This window comes from Carassius gibelio, chromosome B3, assembly GCF_023724105.1.
Source record: "Carassius gibelio isolate Cgi1373 ecotype wild population from Czech Republic chromosome B3, carGib1.2-hapl.c, whole genome shotgun sequence".
Taxonomy (NCBI): domain Eukaryota; kingdom Metazoa; phylum Chordata; class Actinopteri; order Cypriniformes; family Cyprinidae; genus Carassius; species Carassius gibelio.
Window position 1 is genome coordinate 19,940,069 of NC_068398.1, and position 22,096 is coordinate 19,962,164.

Below are 22,096 nucleotides of genomic sequence, written 5' to 3' on the forward strand. Positions count from 1 at the left end.
GCTATCCAAAATCTATTGGCAATTTAAGTTGTTTAAAATGTTTTGGCATCATGTAGACAAAGTTTGGTGTGTATAGTGTTACTCTCCTCTGAGCAGTATGCATTAATTCACAGCTAAATGTAAAAAAAAAAATCCACATTCAAATCAAAATAGCTGACTTCCTGTTGATCGTAGCTGATGACTGTGAATTAGAAAGTTGTCCGTCTTGATGAGAACAATTTTTGTACCGAGTTTGGTGTCTGTAGCTAAAACTAACCCCCCCACTTTTGACAAAAGGTGGCGCTATAGAGTGCCTCTTCCACGCCCTCTTATGAACTTTTGCCAGTGTTTAGTTATCATAAATACTGATATGTGTTCTGAGTTTGATGAAATTCTAAGCATGTTATATGCCTCAAAATCACCTGAGAAGTATTCCAGTTTAACATGTTGCCACGGCAACAATATTTTTAGATATCAATATCCCCCCAGCAGATTTATATAGGCTGTGTTTTAACATTATTCTGATGAAGTTTGAAGCAAATTGAGTAATAATAAGATGCTGAATTCAAAGCATTTTGAAAATGACACACTTCCTGCTGCCAGTTGGTGGCGCTATAACTTTGACTCCTAATAGTCACATATATGCGATCGACATCATACAAAGAATAATCTGATGAAGTTTGATTAAAATCAGGAAATGTATGTGGATGGTATTAGACACTTCCTGTTTCTCATTTCTCGCCATAATTTCAACACCTCGCCACGAGCAAACCGTTCGAGATATCAAAAATCCCCTGGCAATTTTTCATCCCCAATGTCTTGAGATCATGTTGACCGAGTTTGGTGGCAATCCGCAAAAAAACCTATGACAAGTATTTCAAATTCCAGAGCATGCGCTTTTTACATAACTCTAAATAGCTGACTTACTGTTGGGCGGAGCCTATGACATGCAATACGAAAGTTGTTCAGCACGATGAGATCTATATGTGTACTGAGTTTCATATGCATATGTGTGATAATGTGTGAGCTATACATCAACATTTCTGACTGTGATCCAGGGGGCGCCGTAGAGCCCCTGTGCCACGCCCGGGTCCCAGCCTCTGCAGGCTCCTAAAGGCCACAGATTCCAAAGTGTGCGCAAATTTTCAAGAGTTTTTGAGTATGTTAAGGACCCCAAAAGCCCCCACAACTTTGACGAAAAATATGAATACTAAACCCTAAATAACCAACTTCCTGTTGGGCGGAGCCTATGACATGCAGTACGAAAGTTGTTTGGTTTGATGAGATCTACATGTGTACCGAGTTTCGTGTGTCTACGTGCAAGTATGTATGATATATGGCCCTCAGTATTCCAGGGGGCGCTGTAGAGCCCCTGTGTCACGCCCGTGTATCTGTCTCTGCCCAGCCCTAATGGCCGCAGGTTCCAAGGTGTGTGCCAATTTTCAAGAGTTTTCGAGCATGTTAAGGACCCCAAAAGCCCCCGTAACGTTGGAAAAAAATAATAATAATAATAAAATATAGCTGCAAGCAGCGATGGCGGGCTCAAGCCACCAATGCCATCACCACCCCGGTGGCATCAGGTAAACTGTGCCCAGCGGGCACATGCATTCACAATATCCCTCTGGCAGTGAGGTTTTAAAGGATACGGCAGTTAAAGGGTTAATCCGAATCATCTAGACTTTAAAATCACATTCACAGAACAATATATATATTAGTAACACTGTACAATAAGATTTCATTTATAAACATTATGTTAACATAAACAATATTTATATAGCATTCATTCATGTCAGTTAATATTCCAAACTTAAACATGAAAACATTGTTTTATTTTGATTTTTTTCCAAGTACATTTTACCAATTCCAAACCATATCAATCTTAATAACTACCATTATTTTTTATTTAATCATTTATGAGTGCTATACAATAGTCCAGGAAAGCTGGAAGAGAAAAACTCCTTATATTCATGTGTGCAGAATTATTAGGCATGTTTTCTTTTACAGATGAAATGCGCTAAAATAGACTTTTAACTCAAACTGTAAGGTCGAAAATTATGAAATACCCATGAGAAATATCAAACACAAATGCAATACAGAAATGGATAAGTTAAGACTTGACCATTGTACAAAAAATACTGACTGGGTCATGAGGTCAGAAAAGAAGAAGAAAAAAGCAGTTCAAGAAGAACTGACAAAAAGAATTGCAAAATAATTAGTAATTAATGTGAAGATTAATTTTTAGTCAATTCTGCAAGACAGACTTTTCAGGAAAGGAGGTGGAATAAAAATGAGCTCCTAAATCTTAATCCTGGATTCTGGAAGATATATTCCTCAAACCATCGAACAAGAGGAGGTGGTGCTGGTCCTTCACGAGTCACTCTAATCTGTGCATAAAGCCTATATATAAAGACTTAATATATAGTATTTCACAATACTTCATGGTATTCTAATTAAATCATTTTTTGGAATCTTAAGTCTCTCAGAGTCCGACACCGAGTAATTCTGGAGACTCCAGGAAAGTGGCAGTTCTGTAAAATGTTGGCGCTGGAGACTAAATGCACCCTGATAGTTTCACACCTAATTCACTTCACACACACACACACACACACACACACACATTACCCACAGTGACAGTGGGACTGAGTGACATCAGATGTATGATAGTTTTTTTTTAATTTTCTATCATCCATATAGTGTTGTATAGTCATGAAACTATGGTCATGAGACCAGTCATTCTGAGGAAATATGCCTCAGAATGACTGGTCTTCTATGTGTACATTTTTTTTTTTTTAAAGTGTTTAGAAGCTGCACTTTAAAAAAATAAAAATACATTTACTGGTTCCTTTTTTACTATTATTTCAAAAAACATCACGGCAAAACCATTCAAGCTATCCAAAATTCATTCACACCTATTCTGTAAGATTAATTCTTTAAACAGTGGTAAAAGAGGATGTGGTGCTGATCCTTCAAGAGTCACTCAAAACGTATCTGTCCATAAAGCCTATAAAGAATTATTCTTAATATACAATTCAAAATACTTCAGCTTGTTATTCTAATTAAGTGAGGGTCATTTTATCAGTAAAATATATACAATTCATTTTTTTTTGAAAGATTTCTATAAATGATTTAAATCATACTCGTTTCTACAATAATTATTTAAAAGTATTCCTATAGCTCCCTCTGGTGGCCATTATAGGTACTAAGAATTGCAAGCTTGATTTATAAGTTATGATAGTTTAAATTTTATGCTGGCTCTTGAAAGTGATAAAGCTATGAAACTTACTGTGCTTCCTTCAAATGAGGACTTCTACTTATATAAAAAATTATGAAGATTTAGAATGAAAAATTGTAAAGATATAGTAAAATAACTATTGTATTTTTTTTTATGTTACTTTAATAAATCTCTATGGCAACACCATTTAAGCTATCCTAAACCCATTCACAATTTAACATCTCAGTATATTGGCATCATGTTGAAAAAGGAGTATGGAGTAGTATGAGTAGGAGTATGAATTCATTTGCAGGCTTTATCATAAATCCACAATAAAATTTCTGAGTTCTGTATCAATCTGTGTTGTTGTTTGTTTATTTTTATCTTTTATTTTTCATAGGAAGATAACTTACTCTCATTTTTAATAAATGTGCTTATAAACCAAGGACAAGCTATTTATAGCTGTATTTATAAACTGCTTACTACTGACTATTAATATTGGGACAAGGCTTTATAAAGCATGAACTGACTATTTAATAATGAGTGCAGTTATTATAAAGTGTTATCAATGAATTTGCTAATGTTAACAAATTAGACATTATTTTACAGTGTTATCAAATCCTTAAATGACTCATAAGCATTTGTGAAAGTTCTGCTTGCATTACAGCTTAGTATTGATCTGTGAGCTGAACAGATTTACTGTTACATCCATGAGATTATGTAAATTAAAATAAATATAATGTCACAGGATGTCATAGGTCAGTATCAAATGAGTTTGAAATTATTATTTGCAGCACAAATAAGGTTTTTTTAGGATTTTTAAAAATCCCTAAAACTGTCAGAAAAAGGTTAAGGCCTAAGCTATTTCTATGTGAGTGGCTAATTTTATTTTTGTTTTTATAATTGTAATACACAAACTATGAAATTATACAAAATGTATAAAAAGATAAATAAATAAATACGCACACATTAAAAAAGCAGCCAAGTCGAATGAGTTTCCTTTTTTATATAGATTAAAATTGAAGACAGAAGCAAGTGGTAAATGTGGTCACTTTAATATTCAAATCCAGTAGATCCAGTTTATGTTCACGTGGCTGTTTTCGTTTATATTCGCCAAGCTATTATGTGTTTTGAAATAATCTTGTCCGTGATGTGTTCGTTCTTACGACGAAAGCCAGAATCCTGCAGCTCGAGAGATATATGTTATTCTGCCAGTCGCGCTTTCAAATAGTCTTGCACACTTAAACAGGTCACAAACACCTGCATTTAGCTCTTGTTGTGTTACAATGGGTTTATTGTGTGCATTTGTGGTAATATTTTATTTAAAAAAGCTCTTAAACAAGAATAAATTCGTTTGTTTTGAGCTGGACACTGTACGCGCTGATCGGAGGCGTGATTTCAGATAGGCAGCTGCAAATATTTCATTTTCACACAAACAGTTCAAAAACATCTTAATTTAGCTCTTGGTGTGTTCTAATTGGTTGATTGTGTGATATCGCTGTAATAATTTATTTTTAAAAGCTTTAAAACAGGAATAAATTCGTTTTCTCTGAGCTCTTTACTCCAGACGCTCGTGATCACAGCGGTGATTCATCTCTCCTATTTCTCACGTATCTCTGGCCAGAAATAATTTATCCATGAGCCCTGAACCGGTAATAATCAGATATGTTGGTTTAGCTTGTCAGTGTGAATTAAATCTAAGTATTTGTTTGTATTTTTAACCGATTTAAAAGTGAAAGTAAAAGTCCGGGAATTGAACCTGTAGGGGCGCTATTTCTCTCAGACAATGGAAGTCTGAAGCACATATACTCAAACAGAGGGACAGAGTGAGATGAGATGTCTGACAGTTTTTTTAATTTTCTGTTATCCATACAGTGTTGTAAAGTCATGAAACTATGCATATTTCCTCAGAATGACTTTTTCATCTGTATGAAAAAATTATTTGACGTGTTTGGAAGCTGCAATTTAAAAATACAATAATGATTCCCTTTGTAAGGTCATTTAAAAAAATCACCACGGCAAAACCATTCAAGCTATCCAAAATCCATTCACAATTTAAGTTCCTATCAGAAATACTGATGTGTGTTCATAGTTTTGTGAAATTCTAAGCATGTTATTTGCCTCAAAATCACCTGAGAAGTATTCCAGTTTGACATGTTGCCACGGCAACAATTTTTTAGATATCAATATCCCCCTTGCAGATTTATATCAGCTGTGTTTTAACATTATTCTGATGAAGTTTGAAGCAAATCGAGTAATAATAAGATGCTGAATTCAAATCATTTTGAAAATGACACACTTCCTTCTGCCAGTTGGTGGCGCTATAACTTTGACTCCTAATAGTCACATATATGCGATCGACATCATACAACGAATAATCTGATGAAGTTTGATTAAAATCAGGAAATGTATGTGGATGGTATTAGACACTTCCTGTTTCTAATTTCTCGCCATAATTTCAACGCCTCGCCACGAGCAAACCGTTCGAGATATCAAAAATCCCCTGGCAATTTTTCATCCCCAGTGTCTTGAGATCATGTTGACCGAGTTTGGTGGCAATCGAGAAAAAAACCTATGACAAGTATTTCAAATTCCAGAGCATGCGCTTTTTACATAACTCTAAATAGCTGACTTCCTGTTGGGCGGAGCCTATGACATGCAATACGAAAGTTGTTTGGCACAATGAGATCTATATTTGTACTGAGTTTCATATGAATATGTGCAAGTATGTGTGAGCTATACATCAACATTTCTGACTGTGTTCCAGGGGGCGCCGTAGAGCCCCTGTGCCACGCCCGGGTCCCAGCCTCTGCAGGCTCCTAAAGGCCACAGATTCCAAAGTGTGCGCAAATTTTCAAGAGTTTTTGAGTATGTTAAGGACCCCAAAAGCCCCCACAACTTTGACGAAAAATTTGAATACTAAACCCTAAATAGCCAACTTCCTGTTGGGCGGAGCCCATGATATGCAATACAAAAGTTGTTTGGATTGATGAGATTTATATGTGTACCGAGTTTCATACGTCTACGAGCAAGAATGTATGATATATGGCCCTCCATATTCCAGGGGGCGCTGTAGAGCCCCTGTGCCACGCCCGTGTATCAGTCTCTGCCCGGCCCTAATGGCCGCAGGTTCCAATCTGTGTGCCAATTTTCAAGACTTTTTAAGCACGTTAAGGGCCCCAAAAGCCCCCGAGACGTTGGAAAAAAATAATAATAATAATAATAATAATAATAATAATAATAATAATAATAATAATAAAAAATAATCCTAAGGAAAACAATAGGCCTCTCGCCCTTTGGGCTTGAGCCCTAAATATAGCTGCAAGCAGCGATGGCGGGCTCAAGCCACCAATGCCATCGCCACCCCGGTGGCATCAGGTAAACTGTGCCCAGCGGCCACATGCATTCACAATATCCCTCTGGCAGTGAGGTTTTAAGGGATATGGCAGTTAAAGGGTTAATCCGAATCATTTAGACTTTAGAATCACATTCACAGAACAATATATATATATATATATATATATATATATATATATATATATATATATATAACTTTAGTAACACTTTACAATAAGATTCCATTTCTAAACATTATGTTAACATGAACAATATTTATATAGCATTCATTCAACAATGTTTTATTGTGATTTTTTTCCAAGCACATTTTACCAATTCCAAACCATATAAATCTTAATAACTACCATTATTTTTTATTTAATCATTTATGAGTGCTATACAATAGTCCAGGAAAGCTGGAAGAGAAAAACAGGTCAAGAAGAACTGACAAAAAGAATTGCAAAATAATTAGGAATTAATGTGAAGATAAATTTTTAGTCAATTCTGCAAGACAGACTTTTCAGGAAAGGAGGTGGAATAAAAATGAGCTCCTAAATCTTAATCCCGGATTCTGGAAGATATATTCCTCAAACCATCGGACAAGAGGAGGTGGTGCTGGTCCTTCACGAGTCACTCTAATCTGTTCATAAAGCCTATATATAAAGCCTTAATATTTAGTATTTCACAAAACTTCATGGTATTCTAATTAAATCATTTTTTGGAATCTTAGATCTCTCAGAACCTGACACATTGTAATTCTGAGACTCCAGGAAAGTGGCAGTTCTGTAAAATGTTGGCGCTGGAGACTAAATGCTCCCTGATAGTTTCACACCTAATTCACTTAACACACACACAAAAAAAAAACACGCACACACACACACACACACACACACACACACACACACACACACACACACACACACTACCCACTGTGACAGAGGGACAGAGTGACATCAGATGTATGATAGTTTTTTAATTTTCTATCATCCATATAGTGTTGTATAGTCATGAAACTATGCATATTTCCTCAGAATGACTTGTCTTCTATGTGTAAATTTTTTAGAAGTGTTTAGAAGCTGCACTTTAAAAAAATAAAAGACATTTACTGGTTACTTTTTTACTGTTATTTCAAAAAATCACCACGACAAAACCATTCAAGCTATCCAAAACAAATTTGCATCTGTTCTGTAAGATAAATTCTTTAAAAAGTGGTAAAAGAGGATGTGGTGCTGATCCTTCAAGAGTCACTCAAAACGTGTCTGTCCATAAAGCCTATAAAGAATTATTCTTAATATACAGTTCACAATATTTCAGCTTGTTATTCTAATTAAGTGAGGGTCATTTTATCAGTAAAATACATAAAATTCATATTATTTTTCTTTGAAAGATTTCTATAAATGATTTAAATCATACTTGTTTCTACAATAATTATTTAAAAGTAATCCTATACCTCCATCTGGTGGCCATTATTGGTACTAAGAATTGCAAGCTTCATTTATAAGTTATGATAGTTTTAATTTTATGCTGGCTCTTGAAAATGATAAAGCTATGAAACTTACTGTGCTTCCTTCAAATGATGACTTCTACGTATATAAAAAATTATGAAGAGTTTGGAATGAAAAAATTTAAAGATATAGTAAAATAACTATTGTATTTTTTTATGTTACTTTAATAAATCGCTATGGCCACACCATTTAAGCTATCCTAAACCCATTCACAATTTAACATCTCAGTATATTGGCTTCATGTTAAAAAAAGTTTGGTGTGAACTACTTGTGTCTTCTTGGAGGAGTATGAAATCATGTACAGGCTGATTTTATCATAAATCCACAATAGAATTTCTGAGTTCTGTATCAATCTGTGTTGTTATTTGTTTATTTTTATTTTTTTATTTTTCATAGGAAGATAACTGATCCTTTACTCTCCTTTTTAATAAATGTGCTTATAAACCAAAAACAAGCTATTTATAGCTGTATTTATAAACTGCTTACTACTGACTATTAATATTGGGACAAGGCTTTATAAAGCATGAACTGACTATTTACTTTTTGAGTTTGAAATTATTATTTGCAGCACAAATAAGGTTTTTTAGGATTTTTAAAAATCCCTAAAACTGTCAGAAAAGGATAAAGCCTATTTCTATGTGAGTGGCTACATTTATTTGCTTTCATAACTATAATGCATAAACTATGAAATTATACAAAATGTATAAAAAAGTACAACAGTTATTGTTTTCCAATGTTTTTTATTAATTTTTTTAGCCTACTGCAATCATTCTAAACAGCTTGAATAAAACCTGTTAATATTTATTATAGACCACTGTAACTGTGTATAATCTAACAAACAAGTTTATTATGAAAATAAAAGTGTACACCAGATAAATTGGACGATAAAGGAATTGCTAACAATAGTATAATAGAGCATGTTTTAGGTTTTTAGGCGTTTAGATGCAGAAATGGACAAATCAAATGTAAAATAAAATGTAATTGATTTAATTAAATATAGATTAATTCTTGTTAGAGCAAAATAATAAATAAATACGTACACACATTAAAAAAGCAGCCAAGATGAATGAATTTATTTTTTATATAGATTAAAATTGAAGACAGAAGCAGCTGGTATATGCGGTCACTTAATATTCAAATCCAGTAGATCCACTTCAGATATATTTCTCAACCGTTTATGTTCACGTGGCTGTTTTCGTTTATATTCGCTTAGCTATTTTGTGTTTTGAAATAATCTTGTCCGTGATGTGTTCGTTCTTACGACGAAAGGCAGAAACCTGCAGCTCGAGATATATGTTATTCTGCCAGTCGCTTTCAAATAGTCTTGCACACTTAAACGAGTCACAAACACCTGCATTTAGCTCTTGTAGTGTTACAATGGGTTTATTGTGTGCATTTGTGGTAATATTTTATTTAAAAAAGCTCTTAAACAAGAATAAATTCGTTTGTTTTGAGCTCGACACTGTACGCGCTGATCGGAGGCGTGATTTCAGATAGGCAGCCACAAATATTTCATTTTCACACAAACAGTTCAAAAACATCTGAATTTAGCTCTTGGTGTGTTCTAATTGGTTGATTGTGTGATATCGCTGTAATAATTTATTTTTAAAAGCTTTAAAACAGGAATAAATTCGTTTTCTCTGAGCTCTTTACTCCAGACGCTCGTGATCACAGCGGTGATTCATCTCTCCTATTTCTCACGTATCTCTGGCCAGAAATAATTTATCCATGAGCCCTGAACCGGTAATAATCAGATATGTTGGTTTAGCTTGTCAGTGTGAATTAAATCTAAGTATTTGTTTGTATTTTTAACCGATTTAAAAGTGAAAGTAAAAGTCCGGGAATTGAACCTGTAGGGGCGCAATTTCTCTCAGACAATGGAAGTCTGAAGCACATATACTCAAACAGAGGGACAGAGTGAGATGAGATGTCTGAGAGTTTTTTAATTTTCTGTTATCCATACAGTGTTGTAAAGTCGTGAAACTATGCATATTTCCTCAGAATGACTTTTTCATCTGTATGAAAAAATTCTTTGACGTGTTTGGAAGCTGCAATTTAAAAATACAATAATGATTCCCTTTGTAAGGTCATTTAAAAAAATCACCACGGCAAAACCATTCAAGCTATCCAAAATCCATTCACAATTTAAGTTCCTATCAGAAATACTGATGTGTGTTCAGAGTTTTGTGAAATTCTAAGTATGTTATTTGCCTCAAAATCACCTGAGAAGTATTCCAGTTTGACATGTTGCCACGCCAACAATTTTTTAGATATCAATATCCCCCTTGCAGATTTATATCGGCTGTGTTTTAACATTATTCTGATTAAGTTTGAAGCAAATCGAGTAATAATAAGATGCTGAATTCAAATCATTTTGAAAATGACACACTTCCTTCTGCCAGTTGGTGGCGCTATAACTTTGACTCCTAATAGTCACATATATGCGATCGACATCATACAACGAATAATCTGATGAAGTTTGATTAAAATCAGGAAATGTATGTGGACGGTATTAGACACTTCCTGTTTCTCATTTCTCGCCATAATTTCAACGCCTCGCCACGAGCAAACCGTTCGAGATATCAAAAATCCCCTGGCAATTTTTCATCCCCAATGTCTTGAGATCATGTTGACCAAGTTTGGCGGCAATCGAGAAAAAAACCTATGACAAGTATTTCAAATTCCAGAGCATGCGCTTTTTACATAACTCTAAATAGCTGACTTCCTGTTGGGTGGAGCCTATGACATGCAATACGAAAGTTGTTCGGCACGATGAGATCTATATGTGTACTGAGTTTCATATGAATATGTGCAAGTATGTGTGAGCTATACATCAACATTTATGACTGTGTTCCAGGGGGCGCCATAGAGCCCCTGTGCCACGCCCGGGTCCCAGCCTCTGCAGGCTCCTAAAGGCCACAGATTCCAAAGTGTGCGCAAATTTTCAAGAGTTTTTGAGTATGTTAAGGACCCCAAAAGCCCCCACAACTTTGACGAAAAATTTGAATACTAAACCCTAAATAGCCAACTTCCTGTTGGGCGGAGCCTATGATATGCAATACAAAAGTTGTTTGGATTGATGAGATTTATATGTGTACCGAGTTTCATTCGTCTACGAGCAAGAATGTATGATATATGGCCCTCCATATTCCAGGGGGCGCTGTAGAGCCCCTGTGCCACGCCCGTGTATCAGTCTCTGCCCGGCCCTAATGGCCGCAGGTTCCAATCTGTGTGCCAATTTTCAAGACTTTTTAAGCACGTTAAGGGCCCCAAAAGCCCCCGAGACGTTGGAAAAAAATAATAATAATAATAATAATAATAATAATAATAATAATAAATATAGCTGCAAGCAGCGATGGCGGGCTCAAGCCACCAATGCCATCGCCACCCCGGTGGCATCAGGTAAACTGTGCCCAGCGGGCACATGCATTCACAATATCCCTCTGGCAGTGAGGTTTTAAAGGATAAGGCAGTTAAAGGGTTAATCAGAATCATCAAGACTTTAAAATCACATTCACAGAACAATATATATAACTTTAGTGACACTTTACAATAATATTTCATTTCTAAACATTATGTTAACATGAACAATATTTATATAGCATTCATTCATGTCAGTTAATATTCCAAACTTAAACATTAAAACATTGTTTTTTTGTGATTGTTTTCCAAGCACATTTTACCAATTCCAAACCATATCAATCTTAATAACTAATTCACTTAAAACACACACACACACACACACACACACACACACACACATTACCCACAGTGACAGAGGGACAGAGTGACATCAGATGTATGATAGTTTTTTAATTTTCTATCATCCATATAGTGTTGTATAGTCATGAAACCATGCATATTTCCTCAGAATGACTTGTCTTCTATGTGTACATTTTTTTGAAGTGTTTAGAAGCTGCACTTAAAAAAAGTAAAGACATTTACCGGTTACTTTTTTATTGTTATTTCAAAAAATCACCACGACAAGACCATTCAAGCCATTCAAAATTCATCCGCACCTGTACTGTTAGATACATTCTTTAAACAGTGGTAAAAGAGGATGTGGTGCTGATCCTTCAAGAGTCACTCAAAACGTATTTGTCCATAAAGCCTATAAAGAATTATTCTTAATATACAGTTCACAATACTTCAGCTTGTTATTCTAATTAAGTGAGGGTCATTTTATCAGTAAAATACATAAAATTCATATTATTTTTCTTTGAAAGATTTCTATAAATGATTTAAATCATACTTGTTTCTACAATAATTATTTAAAAGTAATCCTATAGCGCCATCTGGTGGCCATTATTGGTACTAAGAATTGCAAGCTTGATTTATATGTTATGATAGTTTTAATTTTATGCTGGCTCTTGAAAATGATAAAGCTATGAAACTTACTGTGCTTCCTTCAAATGATGACTTCTACGTATATAAAAAATTATGAAGAGTTGGAATTAAAAATTTTAAAGATATAGTAAAATAACTATTGTATTTTTTTTATGTTACTTTAATAAATCGCTATGGCCACACCATTTAAGGTATCCTAAACCCATTCGAAATTTAACATCTTCAGTATATTGGCTTCATGTTAAAAAAGTTTGGTGTGAACTACTTGTGTCTTCTTGGAGGAGTATGAATTCATTTACAGGCTGAGTTTATCATAAATCCACAATAACATTTCTGAGTTCTGTATCAATCTGTGTTGTTTGTTTATTTTTTTTATTTTTTTTTTCATAGGAAGATAACTGACCCTTTATTCTCCTTTTTAATAAATGTGCTTATAAACCAAGAACAAGCTATTTATAGCTGTATTTATAAACTGCTTACTACTGACTATTAATATTGGGACAAGGCTTTATAAAGCATGAACTGACTATTTACTAATGAGTGCAGTTATTATAAAGTGTTATCAATGCATTTGCTAATGTTAACAAATTAGACATTATTTTACAGTGTTATCAAATCCCTTAAATGATTTTTAAGTGTTTTGTAATGATTTTATTGACCTACAAGCATTTGTGAAAGTTCTGCTTGCATTACAGCTTAGTCTTGATCTGTGAGCTGAACAGATTTACTGTTACATCCATGAGATTATGTAAATTCAAATAAATATCATGTCACAGGATGTCAGAGGTCAGTATCAAATTAGTTTGAAATTATTATTTGCAGCACAAATAAGGTTTTTTAGGATTTTTAAAAATCCCTAAAACTGTCAGAAAAGGATAAGGCCTAAGATTTCTATGTGAGTGGCTAAATTTGTTTGTTTTTATAACTATAATGCATAAACTATGAAACTATACAAAATGTATAAAAAAGTACAAGTTATTGTTTTCCAATGTTTTTTATTTTTATTTTTTTTTTTTTTTGGATTTACATTTTAAAAAATTAGCCTAAGGCAATCATTCTAAACAGCTTGAATAAAACCTGTCAATATTTATTATAGACCACTATAACTGTGTATAATCTAACAAACAAGTTTATTATGAAAATAAAAGCGTGTACACCGGATAAATTGGACGATAAAGAAATTGCTAACAATAGTATACAATAGTTTTTAGGCGTTTAGATGCAGAAATGGAAAAATAAAATGTAAAATAAAATGTAATTGATTTAATTAAATATAGATTAAGTCTTGTTAGAGCAAAATAATAAATAGATACGTACACACATTAAACAAGCAGCCAAGATGAATGAGTTTAATTTTTTATATAGATTAAAATTGAAGACAGAAGCAGCTGGTATGCGGTCACTTAATATTAAATTCCAGTAGATCCACTTTAGATTTATTTCTCAACAGTTTATGTTCACGTGGCTGTTTTCGTTTATATTAGCCAAGCTATTATGTATTTTGAAATAATCTTGTCCTTGAAGTGTTCGTTCTTACGACGAAAGGCAGAATCCTGCAGCTCGAGAGATATATGTTATTCTGCCAGTCGCGCTTTCAAATAGTCTTGCACACTTAAACGGGTCACAAAAGACCTGCATTTAGCTCGTGTTGTGTTATAATGGATGTATTGTGTGCGTTTATGGCAATAATTTATTTTAAAAAGCTCTTAAACAAGAATAAATTCGTTAGTTTTGAACTTGTGACACTGTGCGCGCTGATCAGAGGCAGTGATTTCAGATATAGGCAGCCGCGAATATATCATTTTCACACAAACAGTTCAAAAACATCTTAATTTAGCTCTTGGTGTGCTCTAATTGGTGAATTGTGTGATATCGCTGCAATACTTTATTTTTAAAAGCTTTAAAACAGGAATAAATTCGTTTTTTCTGAGCTCTTTACTCCAGACGCTCGTGGTCACAGCGGTGATTCATCTCTCCTATTTCTCACGTATCTCTGGCCAGAAATAATTTATCCATGAGCCCTGAACCGGTAATAATCATATATGTTGGTTTAGCTTGTCAGTGTGAATTAAATCTAAGTATTTATTTGTATTTTAACCGATTTAAAAATGAAACTAAAAGAGAGTCTCCTCCCTTTCAGTCGAATTTCCCTTTCAGGAATTGAACCTGTAGGGGCGCATTTTCTCTCAGACAATGTAAGTCTCAGCACATAATACTCAAACAGAGGGACAGAGTGAGATGAGATGTCTGACAGTTTTTTAATTTTCTGTTATCCATACAGTGTTGTAAAGTCATTAAACTATGCATATTTACTCAGAATAACTTTTTTTCTGTATGAAAAAAGGTTTTGAAGTGTTTGGAATTTAAAAATGCAGGAAAATTAATAGTTCCATCTTTATTGTCATTTAAAAAAATCACCACGACAAAACCATCCAAGCTATCCAAAACCCATTCACAATTTAAGTTCCTCAATGTTTTTTTCAACATGTACACCAAGTTTGGTGTGTATAGTGTTACTCTCCTCTGAGCAGTATGCATTAATTCACAGCTAAATGTAAAAAACAATCCACATTCAAATCAAAATAGCCGACTTCCTGTTGGTTGTAGCTGATGACTGTGAATTAGAAAGTTGTCCGTCTTGATAAGAACAATTTTTGTACTGAGTTTGGTGTCTGTAGCTAAAACTAACCCCCTCACTTTTGACAAAAGGTGGCGCTATAGAGTGCCTCTTCCACGCCCTCTTATGAACTTTTGCCAGTGTCTAGCTGTCACTAATACTGATATGTGTTCTGAGTTTGATGAAATTCTAAGCATGTTATATGCCTCAAAATCACCTGAGAAGTATTCCAGTTTGACATGTTGCCACGGCAACAATATTTTTAGATATCAATATACCCCCAGCAGATTTATATCGGCTGTGTTTTAACATTATTCTGATGAAGTTTGAAGCAAATCGAGTAAAAATAAGATGCTGAATTCAAAGCATTTTGAAAATGACACACTTCCTGCTGCCAGTTGGTGGCGCTATAACTTTGACTCCTAATAGTCACATATATGCGATCGACATCATACAATGAATAATCTGATGAAGTTTGATTAAAATTAGGAAATGTATGTGGATGGTATTAGACACTTCCTGTTTCTCAATTCTCGCCATAAATTAAACGCCTCGCTACGAGCAAACCGTTCGAGATATCAAAAATCCCCTGGCAATTTTTCATCCCCAATGTCTTGAGATCATGTTGACCGAGTTTGGTGGCAATCGAGTAAAAAACCTATGACAAGTATATCAAATTCCAGAGCATGTGCTTTTTACATAACTCTAAATAGCTGACTTCCTGTTGGGCGGAGCCTATGACATGCAATACGCAAGTTGTTCGGCACGATGAGATCTATATGTGTACTGAGTTTCATATTAATACGTGTAAGTATGTGTGAGCTATACATCAATATTAATGACTGTGTTCCAGGGGGCGCCGTAGAGCCCCTGTGCCACGCCCGGGTCCCAACCTCTGCAGGCTCCTAAAGGCCACAGATCCAAAGGTGTGTGCAAATTTCCAAGAGTTTTTGAGTATGTTAAGGACTCCAAAAGCCCCCACAACTTTGACGACAAATATGAATAATAAACCCTAAATAGCCAACTTCCTGTTGGGCGGAGCCTATGATATGCAATACGAAAGTTGTTTGTATTGATGAGTTCTATATGTGTACCGAGTTTCGTATGTCTACGTACAAGTATGTATGATATATGGCCCTCCATATTCCAGGGGGCGCTGTAGAGCCCCTGTGCCACGCCCGTGTATCAGTCTCTGCCCGGCCCTAATGGCCGCAGGTTCCAATGTGTGTGCCAATTTTCAAGACTTTTTAAGCATGTTAAGGGCCCCAAAAGCCCCCGTAACGTTAGAAAAAAATAATAATAATAATAATAATAATAATAATAATAAAAAATAATCCTAAGGAAAACAATAGGGCTCTCGCCCTCCAGGCTTGAGCCCTAATAAAAAATAATCCTAAGGAAAACAATAGGCCTCTCGCCCTTTGGGCTTGAGCCCTAAAAATAATCCTAAGGAAAACAATAGGGCTCTCGCCCTCCAGGCTTGAGCCCTAATAATCCTTAGAAGAACAATAGGGCTCTTCGCCCCTTCGGGCTTGAGCCCTAAATATAACATGAATGAAGCCAAGAAGGAATTAAAAAGTCCACTTCAGAGACAGGTCAGATAGATTATGATAATCTCTGGTGCTTGCTTATAACAAGTATATAATTGTCTCCCAATCTCAGTTCAAACAGCTGAGTCTTTACTCATTTTCAAAAAAACGCTAAAGACTCATCTTTTTCGCCAGCAGTTAACCAACTAATACTAGCACTTTTCCTTCTTTTCTTGTCTTTTCATTTATAAAAAAAAAAAAAAAACCTGGCTATGCGTTTTGTATTAGACTAACTGAGACTTGTCATGGCACTTGTATACTGTTGTTGACCCTTACTGCTTCTGTTGTTCTCATTTGTAAGTCGCTTTGGATAAAAGCATCTGCTAAATGATTAAATGTAAAATGTCTTTGTATATGTCTGTGATGTTCAGTACTTACAAAATGAATTGTGAATTAAATTTTGCTTCATTACAGTGTTTAATTCTGTATTGGTCTGAATGATTTGTGTCACCTGTATTTGTTTGGGTCCTTGTATTCTCCTCCTATCCTTCCAGGGCGCTCCCCAGGAGGAATCGAGAGAGAGTGACGCAGAAAGGACTTCAGCACCAACCGTGCCTCTGCTTTGATCTCCAGGAGGGAGACGGAGGGTGAGGGGGACGCAGGCCTGACCACTCCGTCTGCCATCGCTAAGACAGAGAGAGAACCAAAACTCTTTCAAATGTGAGGACACTTTCATATTATGCAACAATAAAAAACACCACTCAGGATTTCCAATGTTCTTTCCACAAGTAAAAAAACAAAACCAGAGCACTGACTAACCGGAGTTCAATGCACACTTTGTATGTGTAATTTTCAGTGAAGAATTGTGCATTAGTGTCCCTACTGTATTATGGATTTTTGAAAATGATCTTTCATGCAGTGTGTAACACAGCTCTAAGTGAATGAAAACATCCTGCAAAGTTGTTATTGCTTATCCTGCAAAATGTTATTGTCTCTCAAAAGAAAGAGTTAGGATATTAAGACTATGATATATTAAGTAAAGATCAGGTTCTATTAAGATATTTTGTAAATGTATTATATAATATGTATTATATAATATTCATACTATATATATATATATATATATATATATATATATATGTGTGTGTGTGTGTGTGTGTGTGTGTGTGTGTGTGTGTGTGTGTGTGTGTGTGTTATATGTGTTATTTATGGTATTTAGATTTTTTTGCACCCTCAGATACCAGATTTTCAAATAGTTGTATCTCGACCAAATATTGTTCAATCCTAATAAACCATACATCAATGGAAAGTTTGTTTATTCAGCTTTCAGATGATGTAGAAATCATAATTTAGAAAAACTGAAACTTAAAGGTGCAGTAATTATCTTGTATAATGTTGTCTCTGGTATTCTGGTCTGTGAGCATAAATGCGTTCAGGGGGCGTGGCTTTGGACGACGATTGCAGTGAGGGTGGGACGCTCGCTTTCAGTACTATCAGGCTAATTGTTGTATTTTCCAAGATCTCCTATTGCACCTTTAAGACTGCTTTTGTGGTCCAGGGTCACAAATAATATTTTAATAAAAATATGAAAAGCAGAAATTATTTTGTATGCTGTTAAAGACATTAAGTTGATTCAAAGTACATATCTTGTAAAAAAAAAAAAAAAACATTGTTGATTTATGTCAATGTGGGCGGAGAGGGCCGTCGCCATCTTGGGAATATGGGCAAAAAGGCTGGGTGTTGAAGCCAAGCCCACCTGCCTTGACAGCAGTGATATCAGCAATCCACCTGTCACTCAAGTGGCCACACCCTTAATTATACAGAACTTTAAGGCTTAATATAACTTAAAAGGGATAAGATATATTTAAAAAAAAAAATCACCCCTATCACAGTTGTCATGAAGGACAAAATTAGCTATACAGACCAAAACCTTTTTTGTACAAGGCCATAAACGTTTATTTCTGCTGTAATGCTTTTTAACATGATAAGTCTATGGGAATGACTTCCTGACCTCCAAGCGGCCAGTCGACGAATTACAATTTAAATCCCTTCCTTGGCTTCACGAAAGAGAGAGAGAGAGAGAGAGAGAGAGAGAGAGGGTTTTTTTTTTTACATTTTTTTTTTAATTGAATCACTCAAATTAAACATTTTACAGTAGCCAGGGGGTGAACACAAGGAAAAGAAAAACAAAATTACAATGGAAAAAAAATTACATACATATATGGAAATGTTTACATACATTAATACACTTAACAGCTTTCTTGTTTGTCAGATTGTAAATAGATTTTAGGTACTGCTTAACTTCTGATTTCAAAGTAAGAAACAATGGTTCATAATTGCCCTACTTGCATTTATGAAACTAAACTTTGCCAGCAAAAGTGATAAATTAATCAAATAGTATTCCTTATGGAATGACATGTCATAAGTGAAAAAAAAAACAAATAAAACATTTTCAAAACAAAGTTGAAAGCTGGGCATGATATATTTTCTTACAAATGAACAGAAATCTGACCAAAAATTGGCTGAGCAAGGACAACTCCAAAATAAATGAAAAAACTTTCCTGTATGTAGACCAAAAAATGTATACAGTGTAATATCCTAGTTAAATCTGTTTACAAGGAAAAAGTTACTGGGGCAATATTTATAAATGAGTTTGAAAGAAATGTAATTGTGATTTATTATATATGAGGTAATTTCCAGATGTTATGCCATATCAGAGAGAGCGAGAGGTTGCCGCTTGGACATTACAAGCTCATGATGAAATGAAAAAGAGATGAATCGACCAATCACCACAGATTAGCGTCACCCAAAGGAGGGGTTTGGAAAAATGAATCGTTGAGCGAATCGTTTGGGAGTCGTTGAGAAAATAGGGTAAAAAATAAAAGCATAATATAAGACAATAAATGTGTTTTTTGACCTTGCATCATTGTCAACCTGATATTGGGGACACCCTAAAACCAACATATGAACCTTTCATAAACCATTAATGGGGCACTTTGAAATATAGCCAATGATCCATCCAATCGAAAGAGAAGTGAGTTACTTCAACAGTACTTCAATTCATAGTGGGTGAAATGAAGGAAGTGAAAGTACAACTACAGACACATTGGCTACATGAGTTATTTCTCACGCAAACATACACAGACACAGAATGAGAGCTGGAAGTTCCAGTCTGTTAACCTCAGTCATTATATCTACGTCATTTATAGCCTTTCACAAACATTTCAAACATGACAACAACATTCATCTATATATACTGCCCTCTAAGTAGGGTTTCTGTTTGATTGCATAATAACTCAAAATATACCCATCATAGACAGAAGCACCCCATTCTGCAGATATGATGCCTGATTACTGGATTAAACTTGGAATTCATCAATATTTTATTTAATATGATCTCTAAATGTAAGTGTGCATGGAGAAAAAATGAGCTGTATTAGCAACACTTCAAAGGTTCTTAATTCAAGATCCACTCGGAAAGAAAAATGACAGAGAAACGGACCAAAATGAAGTCAGTTTATGATTTAAAAAGTTCAAATGGGATCAGAAAATAAACTTAATTGAAAGGGAAAACAAGTTTTTGTAGCCCAAGGACAGATATTTCTTCTTGATTTTGTTTAACTCATAAGAAAACATGACTTTGTGTCTTCATGGTAATATATATATTAGTACATATCAGTGTATTTGTGTGTGTGTGTGTGTGTGTTTGTGTGTGTGTGGTATAGAAGTCTAATATCAGACAGCTGTCATCAGAACAGCAGCAAGACCATTCTTGTGGAGCATATTATCAATCCAGTAATTCTTCTCATTCACTGTGAGCATTTTGCTTGCAACTCACTCCTCTTTACAGGTTATTACGACTCATCAGATCTTGTAAATTCCACTGTGTTTATGCAATTTTTTTCTCTCTCTTTAGCAGAACAAGGCAGTTTCACAACACAAAACACTTGACATGTTTTCATGTGTTTGTTACAGGACCTGTTCATCTTTTCCTCCTCACCCCACTTGCTTGAGACTAGACCCTGCCAGTTTTTATGGCACACGCATTATGGTAGAAAATGAGTTTTTTATTTAATATATATAAACTACTATGTTGCTTTGGACTTTATGTGAGAAATAATGCATACGTGAATTATTAAATATACCCATAATTGTAGTAAAATGTAAAATAAGAGGTGGTCTAAAGACTATTAGTATACTTTTACATAATACCATAAAAGGCTAGAAATATGTAAACAAACACAATTCTAACCAGTTAGTGTGGATTCGACAGCAGAAGCGAGAAAACATCATCATCACCCAGCTTCTGCTATAGTGGCATGTTTATCCCTCACAATACAGAGATACATACTCAGATCAGAAGAGGACTTTACCTCATTGCAAAACTGTTAGACTGACACCTTCCTGGCCAGGCTGGAATAGCATTTTATATGTTAAAGACAAGTGAAAAACAATGTCCTTTCATTTTACCTGTCAAGTGAAACAAGCATAGAGAGTCAAAAGTTTCGAAGTCTCTCAGTGTCATCAAGTGACTGTGGCTCCCTGCTTTTGTTTTTACACACTGACATGTAGAAACGCAACCCTTATTGAATGTTTTCAGTTGTACACCAAGGCTGTATTAGTGGCCTTCTACAAGTAAAAACTTAAACCCCAGATCAATAACTAACTCTGTAGATGTCTAGTATGTCTGTAGGTAAATCGCTACTAAAGGTACAAGTTACTAACAGCCAAAATAGACACCTACAAAGTTCATCATATAGATGTGGTTAGAGATGTGGGCTGTTTGTGTGTCAGTGAAATATCAAGTTAGTACTTAACGCATAAATTAATGACTGATTGAAACTAAGGGAAAAACATGTTAATAAAATAGTTTACATTAATTCTGCCTCACTCTTGAAATATACGAAGAATCCGTGATACTCTTTTTATGGCACAAGCTACCATTTACACCTGAAGTCAAGCAAATATTCAGTCTTAAATATGATAACAACAGACTGTTTTGGATGAAATCAAATATCACCAGAAAACACCCGTCTCAAACAAAAGTTCATACCTGGTTAATAATGTCACCTCGACGTCCGAAGGAATCAGCGGAGTTGTGTTAAAACTGAACGCAACCGAACGCAACGACAACGTCAGTGTTATTAAAACAAGGTTTGCCTACTATTATCAAAACGGATACAGTCCGCGCGAGCTGTCAAACTTCAGACGAGTTAAGAGTCACTTGTGTCTGATGTTATTGGAGAGTTCAGACGTGGGTAGACGTGGGTCAGATCTCACAGCGAATCAAATCAGATGTGAAGCTGTGATTCATATCATTCATATCGATGTTTTAGATACTCCCCTGTCGATACCGGCAGAGCCTCGCCTTACCTACACGGGTTTCGCTACTACCGCGTCAATAATTAGTCCGTCCTACGGAGTGACCGAGTTCAGTAGTGCTTCAGCACTGCGCATGTCATGAGGAGCAGCGATGGACGAAGCCATTTTCCCAATGGACAGGGTTCAAGCTTGCAGTATGCTATGTTAAAATGGTACAGTATCCTAACAAACTTTCTTTTCATTGACTAGA

General features: G+C 35.0%; 1 protein-coding gene across 3 annotated transcripts in view; it reads right to left on the bottom strand.

Moving 5' to 3' along the window:
- The window catches only part of LOC127953808 (uncharacterized), a 45,448-nt gene that overhangs the window by 22,155 nt on the left and 1,197 nt on the right, over nucleotides 1-22,096 (bottom strand). For 2 of the 3 annotated variants that reach the window (XM_052553124.1, XM_052553126.1), the window contains exon 2: nucleotides 17,036-17,210. In XM_052553124.1, coding sequence (XP_052409084.1) covers nucleotides 17,036-17,210 — 175 coding nt within the window. Of the gene's footprint in view, nucleotides 1-17,035; nucleotides 17,211-21,577; nucleotides 21,849-22,096 lie in introns of those variants that run through there. The other variant, XM_052553125.1, reaches the window with a different exon arrangement.